The sequence below is a fragment of the Camponotus vicinus genome, unplaced genomic scaffold (assembly GCF_025532165.1).
Source record: "Camponotus vicinus isolate PSW18456_S1 unplaced genomic scaffold, iyCamVici1.0 SCAF_4, whole genome shotgun sequence".
Classification (NCBI taxonomy): Eukaryota; Metazoa; Arthropoda; class Insecta; order Hymenoptera; family Formicidae; genus Camponotus; species Camponotus vicinus.
In genome coordinates this window covers 23,296,319-23,320,266 of record NW_028141976.1, presented here as the reverse complement: position 1 = coordinate 23,320,266, position 23,948 = coordinate 23,296,319, and the positions used below count along the sequence as shown (strand labels likewise).

The window sequence follows — 23,948 nt, the reverse complement described above, 5'->3', positions numbered from 1 at the left end:
GTTAATTAATTTTCGCGTTACGAATAAATTTCACCGCCACTCACGCATTCCTCTATAATACGTTCCAATTTAATTCTCGTCGAAATATTTAAAGCTATAATGAATAATTCTATTATTGATAGAAAGAAATTCATATGCGTTATCGCGATAGTATAGGAATCCACGCGATATGATTTGCAAAATTTTTCCGTATCATATCAAGGTAATTAGAGCAGATGAATGAATCTTACGTTTAAATACTCGTGTTTAACGACGCGAAAAGACACATGAGTTTCGCTTCGCCAAACGTTATGGGTCTCGAGTGTGTCGTAACATCTCACGTAATAATGACATCCAGCCGCTTACGTTGCTCCAGATTATGGCTGTTAAATAAAGTTGGACTGTTTCAAGAGATATTTTATATTAAATGAGAAAGTTGTAAATATAATATATAGGATTATATAATGTAGAATAAATCTGACACATTTATTATCTATTCATATTTTTACCATGTTTGATTAAATTTTCTAAAGATTTCTTTAATATGTCACACTTATGTAATATGTAATTGAGATTTAATTTATTATCGCTAGTTTTTTATCAATTTCAATCGATTTTAATATATATTTCTATATTATTTTATTAATTAAACACTATTTCTTATTATATAACATTTTATTATTCTTCAATAGTTTAATAGTTTAAATTGAAATTTTCAATAATTAAATTGTCTAATAATTTTAGATTAAAAAATTCTTTTGCATTATAATCTACTTCTTTTGCACTATAATCTACTTCTTTTAGCATTTGTAATGTCTTATTAGTGCCCAGTCTAATCTTGTTCCCCAAATGATGTTTTTCCAGAGCAATCTGACTCACTTACCGCGTCACGAGTATGTCCCGGGAGTGGGAATGGGTATCGCGAAGTGCCCTTACGATCCTGCGGACAATTCGACGGCGGTTTGGGTCGAGAAGGGCAATCCTGGGGACTTGCCAGCTCTTTATTCCGGTACGAATGCCGAGTTCACCAAAGCCGATACCGTAATCTTCCGCACGGATCTCTACAATCTGACTACCGGTCGCAAGGCGTTCAGCTTCAAAAGAACGCTCAAGTACGATTCCAAGTGGCTCGACAGTGAGTATTCTTTCTCAAACAATGTCTTACTAAAAGTACTTAAACTCATAATATTATAATATCGATATATTAAATTACTATAAAAGATAATAATATATTTAATGGTTTGCATAAATATATAATATTTTTTTCTTTGATATTTAAACTATAATATAATATCTTTTAAACTCGTAAATTATATTCCATAATTTGTCTTCACTTCATGGGTATTGATCGCTACGTTCTATTAGAGATACTTGAAACTCCACACATCATTATAAAGGAACCTTTGCTCGAAGCTCAATAATTACGGCGTGTCGGAGCAACAATAAAATTTCCATTAGACTTAGAGAGCGTAGCATTAACGGGAGGAGGGGACAGACGCTTAGATCGGCTAAAAAGCGAAATAGGTTTTCCGCGAAGAAACCGAGCGGGAAGGGTGCTGTTTGGGAAATAGACGGAGAATGCTTTGAAGTAGGACCCCAGACATCAGCCAGGAACACGCTTCGGGTTCAAATGGATGCGAATAAACTGCCCCGCCTATTTTCCAAGGGTACCGTTGCCTGCCTCGTCGACGACGCGAAGGACTCGCGCGGAAAGGCAGCGGGATGAAGGTATCGAAGTAAACTAGAGGGTGCCTGATTCTCTCTCTCTAGCTTTCTTTCTCGCTCCACGAGCGGGGTAATAAAATAACATCCTGACGCGATCTGCCTCGTCCTAAACGCTGCGCTCTCGACGAAGTACCCTCCTCTTTCTCGGGAAGGGAGAGAAAGCGAGCCGACCGAGAAGAAGTTAAAGTTTTCCCGTCGTCCGCCGGAAACCCCTTCTCTCCTTTCCTCTCCTCGCCAGAGTCCCGCGCAGGCCGAGCTTTAATCAGTTTTACCGGCTCCCTGATTCGTCGGTCGAGATTATTGCGATTCTCTCGATTTTTCGTTATCGGAGCGCGAACGTGAGGGGCACGGCAGGCAGGAGCGGCTTGGCAAGGAAATTGGAAAATGTAGATTAGGACGTGCGTCGAATATAGACATACAATCCGACATGGAATTTAATAGCGTAACTCGCGGGAGGTAGGGGCGAAGCGCACTGATTTGCGATGATCAAGTGTAAATAGAATCTGATTCGTTAGGTTCGTCAGTCGTGACGGGACACGAGCAATACGTCGAAAATTTAGTTACACGGCCGTTTAATATCGAAATTCTGCTCTATTCGAAACCTTCTGCTGACTACGGTTAAAAATGTTAAAAATGACGGTTGAGAAAAAGTTTCGTTCCACGAATATTTTACGTTTCGTACCGAATATTATTCGTTATTCATTACAAAAAAAAGTTTATGGTACGTCGGAAATATTTAAATTTTTTTTAAAATCAAAATTTTTAATTTATTAATTATCTCGACGAAAATCGTATCTTTTTTTTTCCTCTTTCGACTCGAGGGGGAAAAGTGGCTTGCCCGGATAAAAGAGTTAATTTTAACTCCTTCCTTGTGTCGCACCGCAATCCTTTCCATGGTGAGCATTTGCGCGCGACACGCGGAATAATGGTGCGGGACGGTAGGCGGCTGCTTTGTATTTCTCGAGAGGGGCCGCTTCCGCTTTTCCTCACTCCGGCGAAGCGTGCCACCACTCGAGTTCGCTCTTTCAGCTACCGTCTTCGTCGTCGTTGTCGTTGTCGTTGTCGTTGTCGTTGTCGTTGTCGTTGTCGTTGTTGAGTATAGTAGGGTCGCGGTATGCTGGAGCGGCAAAAGCTGTAGGGCAGACGAATAACTTTGTCCTACTTTGTATCCTTCGCGCCCTCCCACGGGACGCATGATTAGCCATTTGTTTCGTCGTTTAATTTCGAGTCGGAGCGCAGCCCTTTCGTTAACACACGCACACTCTCTTTCTTCCTCCCTCTCTTATCTTTGCTCTCAGCCGCCTACTATTCCTCCGCCTCCGGAGCGGAACCTTCGTTCAGCACCCTACCGAGCGCGAGCGCGTCATCATCAAGGACCATTCTCCGCATCGAGTTTGTCTATTAACAAAAGCGTTGATTAAATGGGAGGCGAGAGTCTCGGAAGAGACGGATGAACTCTCTCCGCACGCTAGTCTTTGACGGCGAGGAAGATTCGCCGACCCTTCCTCCTCCTCTTTCTTCTTTGCTCTCGTAGTTTCTCTTTCTTGTGTCACTGCTTGACGGCAAAGCGAGCGCAATGAAGACTGATGCGGTTCGTGGCGCGAGGCCATGATAAGGAAAACTCGGTACGGGAAGGTAAATCGTGAATGGAAGGGAGATGAAGAAAAATAAAGAGTAAGACGCGCAATGGACTTCTTAACAAGCTCTGAATAACTAGTTGACGAACTAGTCTACTTTCGCGAATTCAGCGCGTGCGAAATGGCACTTCGTCATTATCAATATTCGCGCATCGCCCATCTTCTCAAACTTGCTGCATTTAACTTTTAAAGTCTTTTTTGGGATATATTGCAACGAACTCTTTTCCTATGGCGTATATTTTTAAAATTCAAATAGCGCTACATGTTGTTCTTTATCAGTGATGAAATGCTTAACAATCGAAGCTTATCATTTCTAAATAATTTTGCATTCCCCGCTTCGTAGCCGATCTCTGGCCTCCCTTTATCTCTCTACATGTGCCGTCTCGATATATCAAACTTCCGCTGTCGAAAGCGTCAGACAATCGATTTAATCGCTGAACCGTGAGAGAGATTGCGGCCTCCAGTCGAACGCCGCCGCATAATGTAAAATTGACAAAAGAGCCTGACTGGCGGCGCGATTCGAACGCGGAAAAATTCGATTTCCTTCGTCATTTTCTCGCGTCACCGAACTCCAACTGCGACCGTTATGCGAGATAAATCAGTTTCCTCGGCACAACAAGCAATTACGCCAAGATTAAAGGACGGTTTCGCACGTCAAGGCCGATTCCGTCGATTTTTCGGACTGTATTTTTGGCGCGAGTAACGCGAATAATCGTGCGATTAACCAGGGCTCGCTCGTCGAAAATCAGCAAGATAATTAAATTAATCCTTAATCAATTATTTCTAACGAACTCGAGTGATAAAGTCACGTGATATTCCCCGAGTTGCCCGAGTCTCCTCTCACCGTCTGTTGGCGAAGAACTCGGAAACCGTTGCAAAGTTATTTCGGACTCTTTCTCGCGCGCAACTTATCTCATTCGAAGATGATACCGAACTTATAACTCGACTACGCGAGGCGCAATGATAAAGCCGACTCGATGCGTTGTTCGCTTTCTTTTCTCGCCTGTAGTTTTTTCTCGCCCAGCTTGACATTGGTAAATTGCGATTTCATTCAGGTATTGTATATGCATTTAACGAGACTGAATTTTGAGATTCATTATAAGATAATTTTGCAACAAAGTTATTCTTTCATTGAATCCAATTCTGCTTCTCAAATCGTCTTTATCAAGGAACACAATTAAAGCGCATGGTTTCCAATCTAATCTCGCTACGTGTTCCCCGTTTTTGCACTTCCATTTGCTGCTAAAGCGGTTGCAAAATAATATCGTTGCGCACGAAATGCCTGCGGTTAAACGGAATTCGGGGAGATTGTTGCCCACGTCTGGAGCGGAGTTTAAACACAGTTCCGGCGATGAAACTTTTTATGCAGAACGAGCAAGAATATCGTCGCGTCCCGCCCGCGGCGAATACTCGATTCGCGATTATTATTGCGCGCGATTATTGCTGAGTAGGTAGCTATCTACCTACGCGAACTATCTGCTCTAGGTGTAGTTATTTTGACGTATGAAAATGAGGTAGATGCTAACGGCTAGATTATACACGAGCGTGTGTATAAGCTCGTTGAAACATGCGACCGAGAAATATCGCCATTCGGCGAAAAAAAGAACGCATGTCGAGAAACGCGAATCGAAATGAGTTACGACGCTTTTAAAAAGAAACTAAAAAAAAAAACGAACGTTAACGTTAATGTATCTCGTCTGTCTTTTCAGAGCCGAACTTCGTAGGCGCGTATGACATCGGCAGCCACGTGTTCTTCTTTTTCCGCGAGACCGCGGTCGAATACATCAACTGCGGTAAAAGTGTGTACTCCCGTGTGGCGAGAGTTTGCAAGAGGGACACTGGTGGTAAAAATATACTCGCGCAAAATTGGGCCACGTACCTCAAGGCCAGGTTGAACTGCTCGATACCCGGCGAGTTTCCGTTTTATTTCAACGAGATACGTGAGTATCAGGGTGGGCGACGCGAAATATATTTTCGCACAGCTGTGTGTGTATATTTTCCGTTATAATATAATTTACTTTTACTTCTGCTTTACTGTTGTTAGAATTTAATTTTGCTTTTAGAGATGTTATAACATGTTATTGTTATCACAAATTATTATATAATAAATATATTAATATATATGTGGAATTGTATAAAAAATTCTTTTTGTATTTTAATTAATTTAATATTCACACACTGTCTGTGACTGTTATGATGTCTATAACTGACGTCACTGCATTTTCGTTATTCAGAGAGCATTTACAAGGTACCAGGTGATGACACGCATTTTTACGGCACGTTCACTACATCGACGAACGGATTAATGGGCTCCGCGATATGTTCCTTTCATATTGACGCTATTCAAGAAGCTTTCCGCGGAAAGTTCAAGGAACAGGCAAGCAGCAGTAGCGCGTGGCTACCAGTCTTATCCAACAAAGTTCCGGAACCGCGTCCGGGCCAATGCGTCAACGACACAGAAACGTTGCCGGACACCGTTTTGAATTTCATAAGGTCTCATCCTCTCATGGACTCCGCGATCTCGCACGAGAACGAAAAGCCGGTCTTCTACAAGCGGGACGTCATGCTCACGCGATTGGTCGTCGATAAGCTTCGCATCGACTTTGTCGGTATCGATCTGGATTATACCGTATACTACGCTGGTTCCAGTAAGCATTCGTCCTACTATCTACATCGCGCTGTGAATACAGATCGCGATTTCATCCATTTATTTTATCTTTCGATATAAAAATACGTAAAGCACGTGTTCTTCTTTGCGTACTATAGGCGACGGTCGTGTTCACAAGGTGGTACAGTGGATCGACAATAACGGTGAATCCCAGTCGATCTTGCTGGACGTTTTCGATGTCACGCCAGGCGAACCGATACAAGCCATGGAAATTTCGAAGGAGCATAAGGCTCTTTACGTAGCGTCGGATCACCGGATAAAGCAGATCGATCTGGTAATGTGCACGCGACGATATGACAATTGCCTGCGATGCGTCCACGATCCGTACTGCGGATGGGATAAGGATACAAACACGTGCAAACCCTACGAACCTGGGTAAGTGCCATTGTACTCTTCGCAAGCGTGACTTGATTTGAAAATTGTACGAGAACGATGTATCGTCTTAGTAATTTTACGCGTGATGTATCCATGCTATAAAGAATGGAACCTAATATTGATTTTTGTCATGATTTAATCGTTCAATTATAAATTACGACACGGAAATACTTCGAAACGAAAATATTCGCGCCGGTTTTATACGCATCGTATATTTCGATTACCACAAATTCATTTCTCTCGGTGAAACGAAATACTTTTACGGGAAAAAATAAAAATAAAAAAAAAAAGAGATTTTGCAGCTAGTGAATCAAAATTCAATTTCGCGGAATATTTCAAAATAAAATTACAGGAAAACTGTATAAATAAATATTCGAGATTACACGTTTGCGAAAGAATTGCCGCGTGACTGTTGACTTTTCTCGCGTAGGCTTCTTCAGGATGTGTCAAACAGCACAGCCGACGTTTGCGACAGCAGCGTCGGCAAACGGAAGTTGGTTGTCACGTGGGGCCAGTCGGTGCATCTGGGATGTTTCGTAAAAATGCCGGAAGTACTGGCGAATCAAGAGGTACGGTGGTACCATTATAGTAAAGAGAAGGGCAGGTATCAGATCGCGTACAAGTACGGCGCCGGCGGCGACAAGTTCATCGAGACCTCGGAGAAGGGTCTGGTGATCGTCGGCGTGAACGAGCAGGACGCCGGGAGATACGATTGCTGGCTCGGCGGTGCTCTCCTGTGCTCGTACAACATCACCGTGGACGCGCACAGATGTTCCGCCCCCGCCAAGTCCAACGACTACCAGAAGATCTATTCGGACTGGTGTCACGAATTCGAAAAGTACAAGTCGGCGATGAAAAGCTGGGAAAGAAAGCAAGCGGTAAGTCGATTCACATTTTTTCGTCCTCTGTTCAGATTATTTATTGCGTCGATATGATTTTTTTTCGGAAACCGGAAACATTTTTAAATGCGAGCGAAATAACTGCCGTATCTCAGATATTATCGTCACCGTTTGCCAGATAGAATTGTCACAAATCATTATTAAACCATTCAAAATTTGCATTGCAAAGCGACATACAATTCAGAGAATTCTCTCTCTCTCTCTCTCTCTTTCTTTCTTCATATATATATATATATATATATATATATATATATATATATATATATATAGTTATCTTTATATGCATTGGTATGGGAAAGCGGAAATTAAATATTTATCATCAAAATTGCGCGACGCGAGGTAGAGAGAGTTTATTGTGAGAAAATACCCCTACGGGGGGCGCATATCCATAAATCGATAATGTATATCGATAAATTTAATTGCACGGTTGATAGCGGCAAATGGAAATTATTTCGCGATCGTTCAAAATCGTTTATACTATTGTACGCATTATGCAATGACAATTCTTACGCGTTATCGAAATCAATTTAATTTACACGGCGAAATTATCAGCCTGTCCAATTCATTCCATTTTGTAAATATTCGCACACTCTCGTATCAAGATGTTCATTTTCCAACTTTGCCCAACATCATGGAATAATAGTTTTTTCTGTAGAAATATGTTGCGCGATCACCTGATTAATGACCAATTAGATCGTCGACATGTAGTTTTGATCACGCATTTCTTTTCACAGCATTGTACGCGCTTTCTGTTACAGCAATGCGCCTCGAGGCAAAACGACAGCAATCAGAATGTACACACGAATGAGGTGTACGGCACGCCCCTCGTCTGATGGAGCCGATCGTTGGGTCCCTCGTCGAGCCGAGATCACGATGACGCCATGATACGCATAAGCGTCCCGCCGAAGAATCGCGGCTGGACCACGACCGGCTGGACGAGTCTGACCTTCTTGCTGGCCGGTCACGTTACCGCGCTCGGCTCGTTGGTCACCCGAGGTCTCTTGAGCGACTGAGACCGATCGTGAACGCGGATTCGTGAACTGTGCGATGAAAGGACTGAAATCTGGTGAGTGCGAGAAACGTACGCGCGATCGATCGTGCATATTGATACTATTACTTGTGCCACTGTGCCCGAGATTGCTTCTCGTCGCGCTGCCGATCGCGAGTGATCGTCGACGACTTCATTGGCGGTCAGAAGATATCAGAGATACTATATTCCAGTTTCGTTCTGACCGCGCATCCCGCTTTCCGTTACGTATGTTTTTTTGTACTCGCTTAACGCTGTAAATAGACGTGTCGCGCACGAGTCGCGCGAAAGAAAGAGAGATCGGACGCTGACGCAGCGAGTGTGTTCTCGGCGATGACGAGGTAATACCGCGAGGAATGCCGCCGAAAAAGTGAGACGATTCTCGGCTCGTAAATTTCAATATGGATGCGCATTCGCGGAAGAGTGAGTGGTTCTTCGGAATGGACGGATGGCATCGCGGATAAAATTCCGGTGATGGAGACTGGTCGGTGTGGAAGCTGTTGCGGAGAAACGCGCACTTTCATCTCCTCAGATTTTTAATTGATTTGCGAGACTACGAGGAATTATGTGTACATACGATATCGGAGTTTCGATAGACACCATGTTGATCGCGATATCACCGTAATGAGATATCGATTATCAATAAAATCGTCGAGATTAAGCGGTGCGTTCAAGAATGGAAAGCGCCTTCTCCCGCAGTTTTTCGCATCTGTGATAGAAACGGCCGAAGAGAAAGAGAAAGACAAAGAGAAAGGACACAGAAGGAAGGTATAATTCTCTGACGACGAGAGAGAGCATCGATAGAACAACGGCCGTTATGGCTCGAAAAGACGCGAAACGTCGTGTCGAGAGAGAAAAACGAAAACGTGGCCAACGGCGCGTTTACGACGTCACGCAGGTTACATATGAGATTATTATCGACCTTTAGAGAGACCTTCGTGCGAGCTGCGCTCTGTACTCGCGCGACGCTGGTTAGCTTTCCATATCACGTTCGCCACTTTTGCGGCGCGCACACGCCTATTTTCTACTCTCGCACACCCCGCCTGCCCCCCTCAATACACCCCACCCTCTCCTTACATATCCTTTTTTTCTCCCCTATCGCGTCTCGACGATCGCGCGAGCTCCCGCCTTGGGTTATCTTTTGTTTGCCGGAACTTTCGTGCGCCGTTTCGATCATCATCATTATTCTTCGAGTACCCGCGCGTACCAAGAGACACGGCGAAACGACCGCGCGATGACACCGCACTTTTACACGCGCGTGTACATTTTGTCGATAAGAGCACGCGTGTCGTGTCGGCAGAAACTTGAAAATCGTCGCGCTCCGGTTGGCGAGAAATCGCCCCGAGTGTCTCTCCCGCGCGTCGTCATCGTCGAGAATTCTCCTCCTTCAATCAAGGTGCTACGCGGATCTACCCTTTTTTCCGCGAAAAAAAAACAACCGGTAAGACTTGTGGTCTCGGACTCAAACGTACATTTCCCGTCTCCTTTCATCCGATTCTTTCCCCGATGGACGCGCGCGCGCGTACGAGAAACGCGTCACGCACCTGACGAGCGATCCTAGTGTTGTACGCGCCGGTGCACTGTACATAATATATCTGATTCCAAAAATCACGTGTACACACTTTCCTTAGGTAAGTCTAATAATAGCGTAGAATATACATGTTTGCTTATTAGTTTTCGATCAACACGGCCACGGATCTCTCGTTGCATCCCGCAGCGGTATCGGCGGCATAACAACTGCCACTAAGAAGTAAACGCTGGGGCACACATCGAGGCGAGCGATCGTTTCGACGCGACTTCCGGACTCGACGCCGCGAGAGCGAGCTGGCATGTCGAGTCGGCATTGCGTTTCTAACGTGTTTTTAATTTAACTACGCAGGTAGATTGCGACTGAATCGAGCTCGTGGCGTGGCGTCCATGAAATTTGCTTCCCGAAATCACAATCTGGGATCTTTTAACGTACGTCCTTACACTTGATTCGTCTCAATATTGAGATCTCAGTATTTTTATTACGTATTATTCTATTTCCCTTATTTTATCGTCGCTAGATTTCGCGATTTAACGCTCTTATTTCTCACAACGTTCGGAAACTCTCCGAACTGATACGGATACGAGAGTGCGTTTTTGACTTTGTAATTCTCTGTGTATATAGATATAACAACGTTATATTTTTATAAAAAAAATAATCTTGCCGAGAAAGACTCATTGTGAAAAGTAACATGTTTTTAATTAGTATTCGCACTCAATCTCTCAAGTGGACTAACCGCGAAAAAAAGAACAACGTTTCCGAACAAGTAAATATTCTTCGAATCTCGATACATGCGCAAAACCGACGGAATTTGTCGCGTTTCACCGCTAATCAATGCCATAAATGCATATATACGTCCTCGTTTAGTAATCGTCCACGAAAAGCATGCATGATGCAGACTCACAATACACCGTAGTGGAATTAGCGTTCGTGTTAGCGTCCGTCCGACTTTTCCTCGGAGATCGACATACATTTTGCAATCAACGCGACAACAGACGTCTATCGGTGCTCATTTGGCGCGGTTTGTCAAACGATCGACGTATCGAGAGAGAGCACCCAGCCAGCCATAATCATCATATACATATATATACACACGTAGGCTATATAATAAATTGTAGGGGAGGTCATGACGCCTCTCTCTGTACACAGATTTTCGATTCTCTGAAGCATCGGTGATAGTTTCTCCTTTATCCTTAGGTTTGTACATAGATACATTTTTTTATCGTAGTATTCACGCAGTATCCTCGATATAATGCATCAGCGCGAAAAGCGATCGAGCCTGGAGACTGTTATTAACTTCTGTACAGAAATTGTCGCAGTCGACGATTTACATACTTTTTGTACCTATAAGGCTCAACCTATGATACGCGAGAGGGGTCTCCGACTGAGAGATAAACCCCTCGTAGAGGAGACTTTAGAGATTGGAATAATGGAATACACCTAGACTTTGGAGAGATGTAAGAGTAACACAATAATCGGTAATCTAATCCTCGAGTATGTACTTATTATGAGCTTCAACAAGTATTGAATAGTATTACGAAGTAAGGATTAAGGCTAAACGCACGTTAAGAACGAAATCGAGAGACCGGCCGGCCGCGACGTCGCGCGGATCCACGAGGATCTCACTCGCGGAATTTCCGCGCGCAGTCTCCGCGCTTTTTTTAGCGGGAATGCTCCTCGTCGATCCGCTCGGTCCCACACGTACCTACAAATCATCCTCAAACAAATTTCTCCAGCCATCAATCGACGTCCCGGATCGTACCGGATCGCAGACGCGCCTGGAGAAGAGAAGCGGTCGAGAGAGTGTTGGATGGATATGCGTATGCGCGTGCGTGCGTGGATGAGTGCGTGTGTGATCGCATGATGTGTCAAGGATTGATACGTAAAGAATAGTAACTTACCTATCGTGTATCTAAAGAAAGTTATAAAAAGAGTAAAAGCAAACTTAATATTACGATAGAATAGTAAAGTACACGAACTTTGGCTAAGAACGCCCTCGTGCAGTCCTTACTGGCCACGTCATGTCAACCGCGTGTTTATAGTAATGCAAAGAGAAATCGGTATCGATCCTGAAACGGGAATGGTCTTCTTTTTCTTCTCGCTAGACGCGAGAGAGCCGAGTGTCCGACGCGAGTGCACGAGGGCGCCCTTCGGGTTGGAGTAGGCGTGATCACGGAAAGCAATCTAAGTTGAATCTAAAGTTGTTAGATATATTATTTGTAAGATTACTGTATGTTGCGCGTGGATGCGATTGATGCGGCGGGATATCGCAAGCGGAACGATCGATTTTGGCGAGAAAAGCCTGCCCGGTGATCATCGGAGCAAATTCTGTCGCTGTTTGCGGAGATACGAGCTCGAAACGCATTTTTAATGAAAAAAAAAAAAAAAAGAAAAGAAACATCGGAGACATCGCGTCTACGAAATCCCAGTCGATTATCCCGCAACGTCGACCGCGAAGGCGAGATAGATTATAGCTCGGTTTAATGTATGCGATGCGAGACAATTTTGAATAACGCAACATGATAGTTACTCGCGTATGGGAACGGAAAAGGGGTTAGGGGCGGGGAAGGAAGAGACGCCCTAACTGAATAATTAGTTACGACGAGACATACTATTACGATGCAGAGGGAGAGACAGAAAGAGAGAGAGAGAGAAGGAAGTGAAGGATAGCCGATAACGATTTATTAAGATATATCACTAGGACTAGCCGACGACTGTCTTAGGTTTCGCGAGTGGTTTCGGAAACGTAGATTTATTTCTCGGGAGGGGGCGAGATATGGAACGGGGAAGGAGATTCGCTGTGTACTCTCTTCACTTTTTTTTTTACCGCGAAGATTAGCGGAAGAACGAGAAAATGTGATCTGTTTGACCGATTTCCTCTTAAATTTCTCCCGCCTTTCTTTCCGCTCTCGTGTCATCGGCACCGTTTTTCTCCCACGATCGTTTTTTTTAATTCGCTCCCCCCTCCTTTTTTACGATATATCTTGCCTTAAAACAGAAAATTGGAGCAAACTCGCTCGCGCGCGCGCGCGCGAGATTAATAGTCCGTTCGTATCGTGGAAAAACTCATCCTTCATCATCGCCGTATTTTTCTCCGTCTTTTCGGTTCGCTTCTTTTTTGCATTCTGCTCGTTCCTGTCGACAGCAGAGCGATCAAGGGTGGAAATTAGGGACGGGCGGTAGCGCGCCGTGAGTCGTTTCCAAGCTCGTAGAAGCCGATATGCCGCTTACGGGAATTCAATTTAGTACCGCACGGTAAGGGACGGATCCTCCGCATCGCTCGAGGTAAAGCCGCCGTAAGAGCGTGCATTGGCGCATCGGCAGTTTTGTTTATGGAACGTACTCGTGAATATCGATCTTCCTCGAAGCGCCCCGCTAAACGTGTTGTGTTTGGTCGCATCAGGCGATATGTTTATCGATTAAATTAATTCGGCCACGCATATGCCACGCACACCTTGCGCCTGTCGAGAACGAAGATACATTTCTTTCTATGCTGTACGAAGCATAATTTTTTGAAAAATTGCGATTAACACTCGAGAAATCATCCCCATCTTCGTGTAAAAAAAATCTAATTTTTTTATTATTTATTGTAAGGGAGTGTGTTTCGGAAATATTTGTAATATTTAGTCTCAAATATTGTAAATATTTGAGGCCAAAATGAAAGCGATTATATTGACGTCAATGTTTAATCTGCAATTTAATATACAGATATACGCCCCGATTATACGATCGATCGATTCACGGTACGCACCGCCTAAAAATTCAGACTTATCGACACGTATGTGCGATTATCATCGTTAATAACACGACCGTAGATAATTTTTAGTTCAAAGAATTTCGTACGATAAGAGACCCTTTTAGATATTCACCTATTACCTAAACATCCAATCGCTATTTTTATCAAAAAAACATGTTAAAAATCTTTAATAGTTATCCATTGTTCACTATTGCTATAATAAAGTTTTGCTTTAATAAATGATTGATTCGTATATTGTTCATTTGAATCCACATCCTCAAGTCCTATAAATACGTACAAGACTTTTCAGATATAAAGAGAGACGATGGTATTAATAAGCTTATTTAATCAAGTCTTCAAATAATACGATGTTTGGACGGAGAAAGGATTCCAGAAACCAGGTAAGTTTAATGTCGGAGCGCAAGATTCCAGAACAACAATCTCACAGACTTGCAAACAATTAATTTTGGATACTTTCAGAGATAGAGACACGAAATTCGCGATTCTTGATGTTTAATCAACGAGCAACGAGAAAAAGAATCGTATAACGCGATACGAAGCGATGTTATTGCAACCCTCGACCATTCCATTCGAGTATCGCGATCGATAGAGCAATCTTAATGTCGGTGTATCCTCCGTTTGAATAATTACGCGCTATTACAGACTCTATGATTCATGTGCAGCCGCGGCAGGCTATAGACCCCTGACTGACAGACGTCATAGGTGTTTGACTTGCGAGGAGGGATAAACGTTTGCGTCACGCGCTGTCTCGCGAGCGAGGGTTCTCTCGATCTATCGTGACGTCACCAGAATGATACTATTACTTTCTCGCTCTCTTTTCGTCTCGGATAAACGCTTCTTCTAAAGTCCATGACGCCAGTTGCTCGACATCAAAGTTGCGCTTTGCAATGTTACCGCGCTTTATGCGGTCGGCCGGCCGAAAGGTCGTGAGAACGTACATATGATATTCTTTCAAACAGGGTTGAATGTAAAGCCACTCTGAAATCGGCACACCTCATCGGTGTGCGGTGTCCGTAATATTTAAAGAGCGTTTATAGTCGATGACGATAGTATTGTTGTATCGTCATAGAGGTTGACGCAATCTATTGGTTGCGCATTAAGACGCACGCGATAGTTAGACTTTTTGCAACAAAAGTCGAGGAATTCAACAGTGAAGCGTGCGAAAAAAGTTTAGTTTCCATCAACATCGCCTTACAAAAGGAAAGAGTACATGGTATGGGGTACACGCGTGGTGGGAAAATAGATTCGACTTAGATTCGTATCCTAGATTCGGTCGAGATTCCTACACTCACGCGAAATTCAATTTAAAAATTTAATCCCGATAAGCGATATATCGACACGTTGCACTCCGGTTGAAATTTGTGCTCTACAGTAAGATCGTATTAAATCGACGCGAGTCCATTGATCTTAACTTTAGCTAGCCACGTCAAACGTCAATAAAAGATACATATCGTGCTGGTTCGAAGATTGAGAGAGAGTTTGATCTATCGCATGATGGTTTGTCCGTGTACCGTAAGTGGTTACAATCAACGGCACTTTGCTGTTGCCATTGAATAAACGTATTCGGAGAGAAATGAACGGGGTTGGTGAGGGAGAGAGGGAGGAGAAGGGCAGAGGATACTGGCGGGATGCCAGTATCGACGATAACGTGATATCTGAGCGCAAGTAAACTGGAAAACGCGAGTGCCATCAGAAACAGTGCGTTTACAGTCATCTTTATCGTCCTGTTTCTGCGCGATATTCTGTCGATATCCTTTGTGAATATTTCAATTTATCTATGGTCGTATAAAATTGACGAAACTATTCAAGTTTTAATGGAATTGTTTGATGCGTTTTAATCAACTATTATAAATTGTTGGCGAGTAGTTTATTCTTTTGTGCAAATATCCGCACAATATATCGTTAGTTTATATTTGTTTCATATTTGTGTCTCGGATACGTGCGGGAACGTCGAGTTTATCCGCAAAGCAACCATTTAATTCACTTTATTCTTTTTGGGGCATATGTATATGTATATATATGCAAGTAAAACTCTCAATATTATTTTGTTGAAAACATTCACATTATGAAGCCCATTAATACTTTTGATTAATCAAAATTTGCAAATAAGCTAAAGTATTTCAACACGCGGTTATATATAATTTATTAATTTCTGCATATTTAAAATCTGTGTGCAATGATATACTGCAGAAATAGTATTAATTTCGGAAATGTTATTATATTTATTCCTGCTTTATTAATAATACATATAACAACGCGAATGTACTGTTAAAGAATATATAAATCTTTTTCTCTATTTTCGCGCTTTATTAAGAAAATCTGACCTATATTAGAAAAAGATATTCTTACTCTTGCTATTTCTGTAATAAAGTAGATTAAAATCAATTTGAGACGTCAGAAACGAAAGCGTGTTTATCGCGTATCTGCTTCATCGGGGTATCAATTTATATTTTAATTGAATTGCCTTTAAAGATGCACATTGAAATAGCAAAAGCCGCTGATCCGATCCGCGATCAATTAATCCGCGCCCCGTTTTCCCATCTCATTCTCGATATCTCACGACATATTCACTCATGATTAATGCATCATTGACACTGTCCGGTACTTTTGTTCTCCATCCCTTGCCCAGTTGTACGTTTCCATCATACTTAATGTTTCATGCCGTCCTCGACAAGCAAAGTAACTAACGGAAATCGGTTAGTCCCGTTGATGCATTATCGAAATATCGATTCGCTGCGATTCCAGCGTACTTCCAATGCGCATTACAGACATGACATTAAAGAACTCGAAATTACAACTCGAAATCGATCGACTATTTATCGACTTTATTTCACGATAGTCATAATTCCCGTATTAACCGCCATTTGTTTGGAATTCAAAATAATCGAGTCTTTTTCATTTTTTGATCTCGCCTTCCCGATTCTGACGTTCTGTTTTTGGCCCCGCATCCAACACGGTGAACTGCTTGTTCAAATTTACATGTGCTATTTTCTTTGCTCGCGACGAAATTCTACGAGTATAAAAATATGAGAAATAATAAGAATAAAATGAAGGTAAAATAACAATGTTGAGTAATTGGGGAGCCAGATACAAGCGTCGCACATTTTCGCTCTTGTATATATTCACTTTTCTAAGTTGCATTTTAATCTTCTCGATATTTAATTATAAAGAATATAAATCGTATAGACAAACTTTGAATCATTTATTAATGAATTGATTTGTCTCATTTTTATTTTCAACTCTCCATACTTATTATTTTCTCACGAGGCTAACCATTCCTTTAGCCATTCTCTTCGAATTTTTCTACATAGGTACAGCCGTACCTTTCGCATATATTTTTCGTTTTTTTTGTCTTTATTACGTCAGATAGGATAGCGGAATTTATAAAGCGGCCCTCGGGATACAAGGATCTCTGAGCGTTAAGGTTAACAGCTTCCACTATCCGACGGTATACGACTATACTATACACTCAACGACCTGATAATGCTTTACTTGCATTATGGAAAACAGTTCATTAAAACCGTATTATCCGCTCCGCCGAGCGGCGGTGCCGGCCAGAGGCTCAGCTGCGTGCTACGAGCTGCTATGTCACGATATATCGCTTCTCGATGGTCTTCGCCGTAGCAAGTACTTCGAGAATTCATGAGGAAACTTGGAGGGCTCAAAGGGAGACCTTGGCGTTGTCGAGGGTTGCAATAGCGAGTGATATAGTTATCAAGAGCCTGGACTGTGACCTACTGCGTACAATACCTCCTTAGTATCCTTTGCAGATCTCTTTGATCCGAGGTAGATGAGCAAGGAGTTCAATATCAACTAATGTAATAATAGTAACTAGTGCTTATACACGAGTCGAACAATTCCCTTGCAAAGTTATAATCTGAAGCAAAATTAATATTTCCTTCCTATTAATATTTTTCTTCTCTTATAAAAAGTATTTAAGGAGAAATAAAATTAAAGAAAAATTTAACTTTTAAAGTATTTATAACGCGTTATCTAATTACTTGATGATTATCTCTCAAGTAAAAGATACGATATTTTTCTGTAATAACTAATTAATGCTAAAGCGCAATACATTATACCATAAATTAATATGACAGGATCATCATAGCACAATTTCAAGCGGCGACTACGTTTCTTGCGGCTCTTGAGATCGGATTTTCGATTTGAGGTGGCATTGTCTCCGACTTCCGTCCTTATCGCTGCTTTCCGGGAGCTTCCAAGATTTCAACGCGCGACGAAAGGAATCTCCCAGTTCTTAAGATCGAAGCCAACTCGATCTTCGACCGTGTCGTGTTTCCACGCCCACTGACTGCGCCGCATCTATGGTCTCATTGTGCTTTAAACAAAGCGACCGCCGTGAATTGTTCGGGATTTAATGAAAGAAGAATACTCGCAGTCACCCACCGCGAGAGAGACTCCGTCTGTTTGCAAGGGGTCCGGCATCAAATCCTCCGACTGATTCCTGAATTTATCGAGAGCCGCGAAATAGGCGTGGAATCTGTTAAACGAACCGTGAACCGACACCCGAGAATTTTTCACCAGAACAGAGGAAAATCGCTTCGGAGCGCTCATCGCGAATTCCGTTTGAGAGCCGAATTACCGGATAAAATTGCTTCATTTTTGGCTGTCTCTTAATTAACGAAGGTTCGAGGATATTGCGAGAGAGGTTCTATATTGGTAGACACGAATTACTAATCCGTTACTATATTTTCGCATTAAGCAGTGCAAAAACTGTCAGAAACACATTACGGCTTTGTGAATATTAAATTTTAAACTGACGCTCGCACAAGTATACACTACAAACGAAACCCCTCGTTGTATCTCGGATTCGTTACCGCTATTTAATTCTGTCGTCAACAGACATGTTTCAATACTCTACGAAGCGATGACACGTCCATTGCAGAAAAACCTCGGACAGATGGTTTGTGGAAATCAGACCTTTTGGCAATGCTTCAAATTTTTCGGTTAACTGCAGAAATCACGTAATCATTAATATGTAACGTCCAACAATCCTCATTTTAGGTAACCAGACTCGAGGTTTAAATTCGTACCACGGTTATTAATAGAATTTTTTACTCAACCTGCAGCTATTTTATTATAATTTAATCGATAAAACTTTAAGAGTCCAAAAAAAGAAAAGAAAAAAAAACAATGTTTTTGTCGAAAATATTTGCATATAATATCAAGAAGTAATTATGTTTAATAAGATAAATTTACTGGTAATTTTTTAACAAACCAACATAGTCTCTTTCTAATTTTAAAGATTTTTATTGCATTCAACAAAAACATTAGTTAGTACAATTCTATTTGTTTACTTGCTTGTACGAATTTTTATTCAGTTTTAGTCAAACTTTTAACTAAAATTCTTGCACTAAAACGAAAACAAGAGATTTCTGAACCATTCGGGGTATGTGGGTATGTTTGCGTGCGCGCGAGAAAATGTTTTAACGACTGGGTAGAAGTGGTGCGCGGGATAAGAGAGAAACGCGAGTGGAACTTTTTGACGACCGCGACCGCACCGGCGAGATAAACGTCGCTCTTTTACGAGCCGCGACGGAGCGACCAGTAGATAGTGACGTGCATGGGTCAGCCGTTCCCGTAGTAACGACTTGTTTTGTCAAACGGCGGATCGAACGGCACAAATCACTCAGCGACACAGACGGCATGGAAGAAGAGGGTGGAACGATCGCGCAGCGTGTTTCGCAGAAATTGCTGCGAACGGCATTCTCGAGGACTTTCCTGCCATTCATGTGCAGGGGGAGGGAGGAATAGAAGAGGGAAAGGGATGACGAACGGATGCAGAGGCTGTTGCGGTTGAGGGAAATACGGAAACGGAGGTGCGGAGGCCATCAGATATCAATGGGCGAAAATTACAGTTCCCTCTCGCAACTAACGCACAATGATAATAGCGACTGCTGCAGCAGCGTGTTTGGGCTTGCGATAATACATACCTAGTTATGCGAATCAATTCGCAGCGCGCCACATTAATGTAAATGTTACATCGGCACGTTTGACCTAATAAAAGTGTTGCAGCCGGATATAACGAAGAATTGCGACTCGTTCCATCGTTATTTTCTTTCACCTTGTTTCCTTCGAACATCTGACTAGTCTTTATAAGCAATATTATTGCATCGAGCTTATATACGACGCTTTGTACTTTCCTGTTAAACTGTATGTTTTTTATTAGACGTCGCGAGTAACACGAAGATGATTGTTTTGCGTGAATCGATGTAGTCGGCAAATCTCTATCCAACACGGCATCCGGGCATTTTGTCACAGCCGCATAGCAGCAGATAAAATCATTTTAAACGAGATCCTCTCACACGGCGGGTAATTGAAATTTTGCCGTTCATAATACGGGATAATGAAATTATGCCGCATCGATATAGAAAATTGAAATTCTCACGCATTCGTTGCACTGAGCCGCGTTGTTAAAAGGGATATCGCGTATATCCACTTAATCATATTAACGGCGTATTACTCGCTCGCTCGTGTAATAAAAAGCTCGCCGGAAAACACGCACGCGACGTAATTTCGCTGTTTAAAAAAATTCAGCATAACTATTAATAGAAATAATACCTAGGGAAATTGTTGCTTAGTTTTACAAATGACTTTCGTTTCACGCAAGAATAACGCAAGAAAGAGAGACATCGTTTTTAATGATAAATATAAAATTTATTTCTGATTCATTAGCGAAAATAACTCTGTTGAATATCAATCGCTACATAAAAGATATCTAAATAAAAGTTATAATTTTTACTTTGATAAAGTTAAATACGCGGTCGACCGAGTGACAGTGGTATGTCGTTTAAACCGTGAAGTACTTACCAAGAAAATTGAAAGCAAATTGCATTGAAATTTAAAAGCAATTCTGAACCTCGTTACATTGGAATAACACGCAGCCACAGTCCCATGCTGCGCGATCGGTCGAGCCGTTTTAAGCCGATTTCGCGCGAAGCGGTAAACGAATTTTAACCAATTGCGGTAAAATGTAATAACGAAATTGCTCTCGCCGTGATATAAAACAAAGTGCGATATAAAAGAACTTTTTTCCCCATTTCGTACTTTCAGATAAATAGTTTAGTCTCAATCGTAGCTACAAGTCAATGCTTCTCGTCTTGCGTGCTTCGGAAAATAAATTTAATTGATAAAAATTTTGCTAGACAAATATTCACAGGATTTAAGAATATTTTAAGCAAATTTAAAATGTAAATATTACATTCCCACATCATACAGAGTTAAAGTACCGTGGTAAAATTATTAATGTCAAGATACATTATATCAATTTTATCCGGCGACTTTTTTTTGCGAGGTATTAGGAAGAAAATCAGAGCGAGGATAAGTGAACGGAGACCGGAAGACTGCGTGCAACCAAAAGTTTCAAAGTTTCGCGGGTTTCCGTGCGGAAACAGTCTCTGATCTATCGCTACTTTAAGCCAAAGGAAAAGCCGCGCGCGGCAGCGATTCCGCGGAACGCGGCGCCTTTAAACGAGGGGGAAATCGAACTTTTCCAATTGATTCGACTTAACCGGCACGAGAAAACCCAGCACGGTGGAGCAATCGCCGCGCGCCCTCCATCAACGCCGTACTCCTCTCGCGAACGCCACGATTCCGTACCACCTTTCGACCTTTCCTCCTTCGGCTTCACTTGGACGACCCCGGGGGGCGAAATATCGCGCAAACTTTATCGCGGCCGTTCGCCTCCCCGTTCGGCTCTCGTTCTACTCTGCGCTGCGTATACTCGCACGTCCGTGTACCCGACTTTTTGACTTCTCAACTTTCCGCGGATCGTTATCAAGTTCGACCACGCTCCGCGAATCGCTCGATTTTCGGAACCGCGGAACGGGAACTCGGATAATTACGGCCGCGGGCGAGCGCGGACGAATCCCCGTCAAACATCAAGGAAGAAAAAATTTTATTTCGCAGTTATAATTGCATTCCCGCGCGGAAAAGCAGATGCGTTTAACGATTTTAATTGTTTATGCGAGGGAGAGGATGCTTTTCCTATCGGGATTTCGCCCGGCGCAAGCGTATATCGAATTTGTTCGAGCGACTGATTTGTTCCAATTAATGTGATAAATAAGATGCAATTTACTGCAAGGATTTATAACGACAAATTATACATAATCAAGGATTTACATCGTAATACTCATTAATCGATTTTATAAGTAGAGATACAAGTAAAGATGAAGATATTTATAATTAATTAACATATATTACGGTGAACATATATTAACATATATTACGGTAAACTGTCTAGACAATCTATTATTAATCTAATATGCAGAAATGTTGCAAGCTGTTAAATATTTATACAAGAGGAGATATAATATTCCTGATTATAACTAGAGATATGCATAGTAAAGGGAGATATAATATTTCAGAACAGCAAGTAATTTAATGCAATTTGATTCAATTTAATCATTCTTGAATTATTTTATCAACATATATTTATCTAAATTATATTTCACTATACATGTATATATATATTGCTCCTTCTTTTAATATAAATTTGATTATTATTTTTATTTCTTTATATTACAGCAAAGATTCGTAAAATAAGTGACAATTTTATTAGATCAAATAATTTTATAAAAATATATAAATATTACATTTATAAGAATATATTATTATTAGAGAGAATATATATTTTTATATATATTAATATATTATTATACATTATTATATTCCTCTCTGTATATGTGGTTTCCTTGGGAAGACATATCGAAAGGAATTTTCAAAGCAATAGCGCATGAATACGGCTAGCTCTGTATTATGAGATATCAATGGACCCCATAGTCGTCGCACACTACTCGAAGTCGGAGGCGAGTGCACTTTACGCTTGATCCGCTTGTCAGGTGCGCGCCGACTGCGTAAATCAATCCTAGCAATAATTTCCCGGGATTAATTGGCGAGTGATTGACACGGCGATTCGAGAGCTCGCGCCGTATTCCCAAGCAAAGCCTCGGAATTGAATGCGGAAGGATAATTGGTTTCGGCGCGCCAGTACAGAAGTAGCCCATACGAAGCCGGTAATAGCGAATTTGCCATCGCTGCATATTCGAGATTAACGTATATATTTGAACTACAAATAAATGAAGCCCCCTAAATCTCCCCAGACTGATTCATTGTCAGAGAATTCATCAATGAGGAATATCAGAGATAACTGATGTAAGAAAATTGAACTGAAAAAGATTGACACGTGATTATTATTACACGCGGAGAATGTTAAAGATTCATCGTCCTTACAAGAAGAGATCCATTTGCAATTTAATGTATTCCATTCGCGTCATTCCCTAAGTCATGTAAGCGATGAAACTAGCGATCCAACTTTGCGACTATAATCGACGTGACAGACAACTCGATTATACGCTTTAACGTCTCGTACAATTAAAATATCATCTTTGCTACAAAAACAGCGAAACATGAAGTCGGCGCCAGTATAGAAAGATTGATCAATATTTTTAAAAAGTAATTAAAAGTAACAAAAAACAAACGTATTATGGTGAACAGAGGGATATTCATTATTTTGCAACTTTGATAATTTGACCTAACAACTTATAAGTGCTTCCAAGAAATCTTGCCTATATGCATTTCTTTTCTTATACAAATAATGTATCAATTTCCTTGAAAATTATTTTACATTTTTTAAAAATATTTTAAAAATTTATGTGAAATTGAATGAAAATTTATCGTTACAAATTTTTCCATAATTTTTTTTTACATTAAAGCAAAAATTATTATGAATCAATAATGGATATTTTTCTATCGAGATAAATTTTAATGCGGATGTAACATGTAGCATGTATTTGGCTTATTTGAGTTTCGAAATTACTGTGAAAATCGATCGTCCGTCATACTTAATTATGCTTGAAAGCAGAGAAAATGATTTATGAACGTATAAACCATTTGAAACCATACAGGTCAAATAAACGGGCAATCGATGAGCTTATAGTAACACTATCTCAGAACGTTGATCGACGATCTCATATCCACACAAGCACACTAACGTTTTCGCCCAGAATTTTGCGTTTTATCGTACATCATGTGATTACTCATTCGAATGTAATTATACATCATTGAGAATTATTGATATACGTTTACTAATAACTATATTCCTGGACAAAATTAACGCATAATTTTTTTTCATTTTTTCTTTAAAAGCTGATATTTAAATTTTAACGAAAAATTTTAAAGAAAAAGTGAAAAAAAATTATGCGTTAATTTTGTCCAATAGTATATAATTTAAAAAAGTTATTAAATGCGATATATTATTTTAGTTTATTTTATAAAATATATTTGAAATTTTTTATGTTGAGAGGATAGTGTAAACTGATCTCCGATATCAACCTC

General features: G+C 41.2%; 1 protein-coding gene and 1 long non-coding RNA gene across 5 annotated transcripts in view; one reads left to right on the top strand and one right to left on the bottom strand.

Moving 5' to 3' along the window:
• Positions 1–12,236, top strand: part of Sema2a (Semaphorin 2a) — a 345,146-nt gene extending 332,910 nt beyond the window's left edge. For all 4 annotated transcript variants that reach the window (XM_083095917.1, XM_083095918.1, XM_083095916.1 and 1 more), the window contains 6 exons: positions 844–1,114; positions 5,051–5,281; positions 5,576–5,989; positions 6,108–6,384; positions 6,815–7,262; positions 8,042–12,236. In XM_083095917.1, coding sequence (XP_082952043.1) covers positions 844–1,114; positions 5,051–5,281; positions 5,576–5,989; positions 6,108–6,384; positions 6,815–7,262; positions 8,042–8,116 — 1,716 coding nt within the window. In that variant the 3' untranslated portion in view covers positions 8,117–12,236. The remainder of the gene's footprint in view (positions 1–843; positions 1,115–5,050; positions 5,282–5,575; positions 5,990–6,107; positions 6,385–6,814; positions 7,263–8,041) is intronic.
• Positions 1–23,948, bottom strand: part of LOC145969717 (uncharacterized) — a 256,420-nt gene that overhangs the window by 169,780 nt on the left and 62,692 nt on the right. The window lies entirely within an intron of this gene.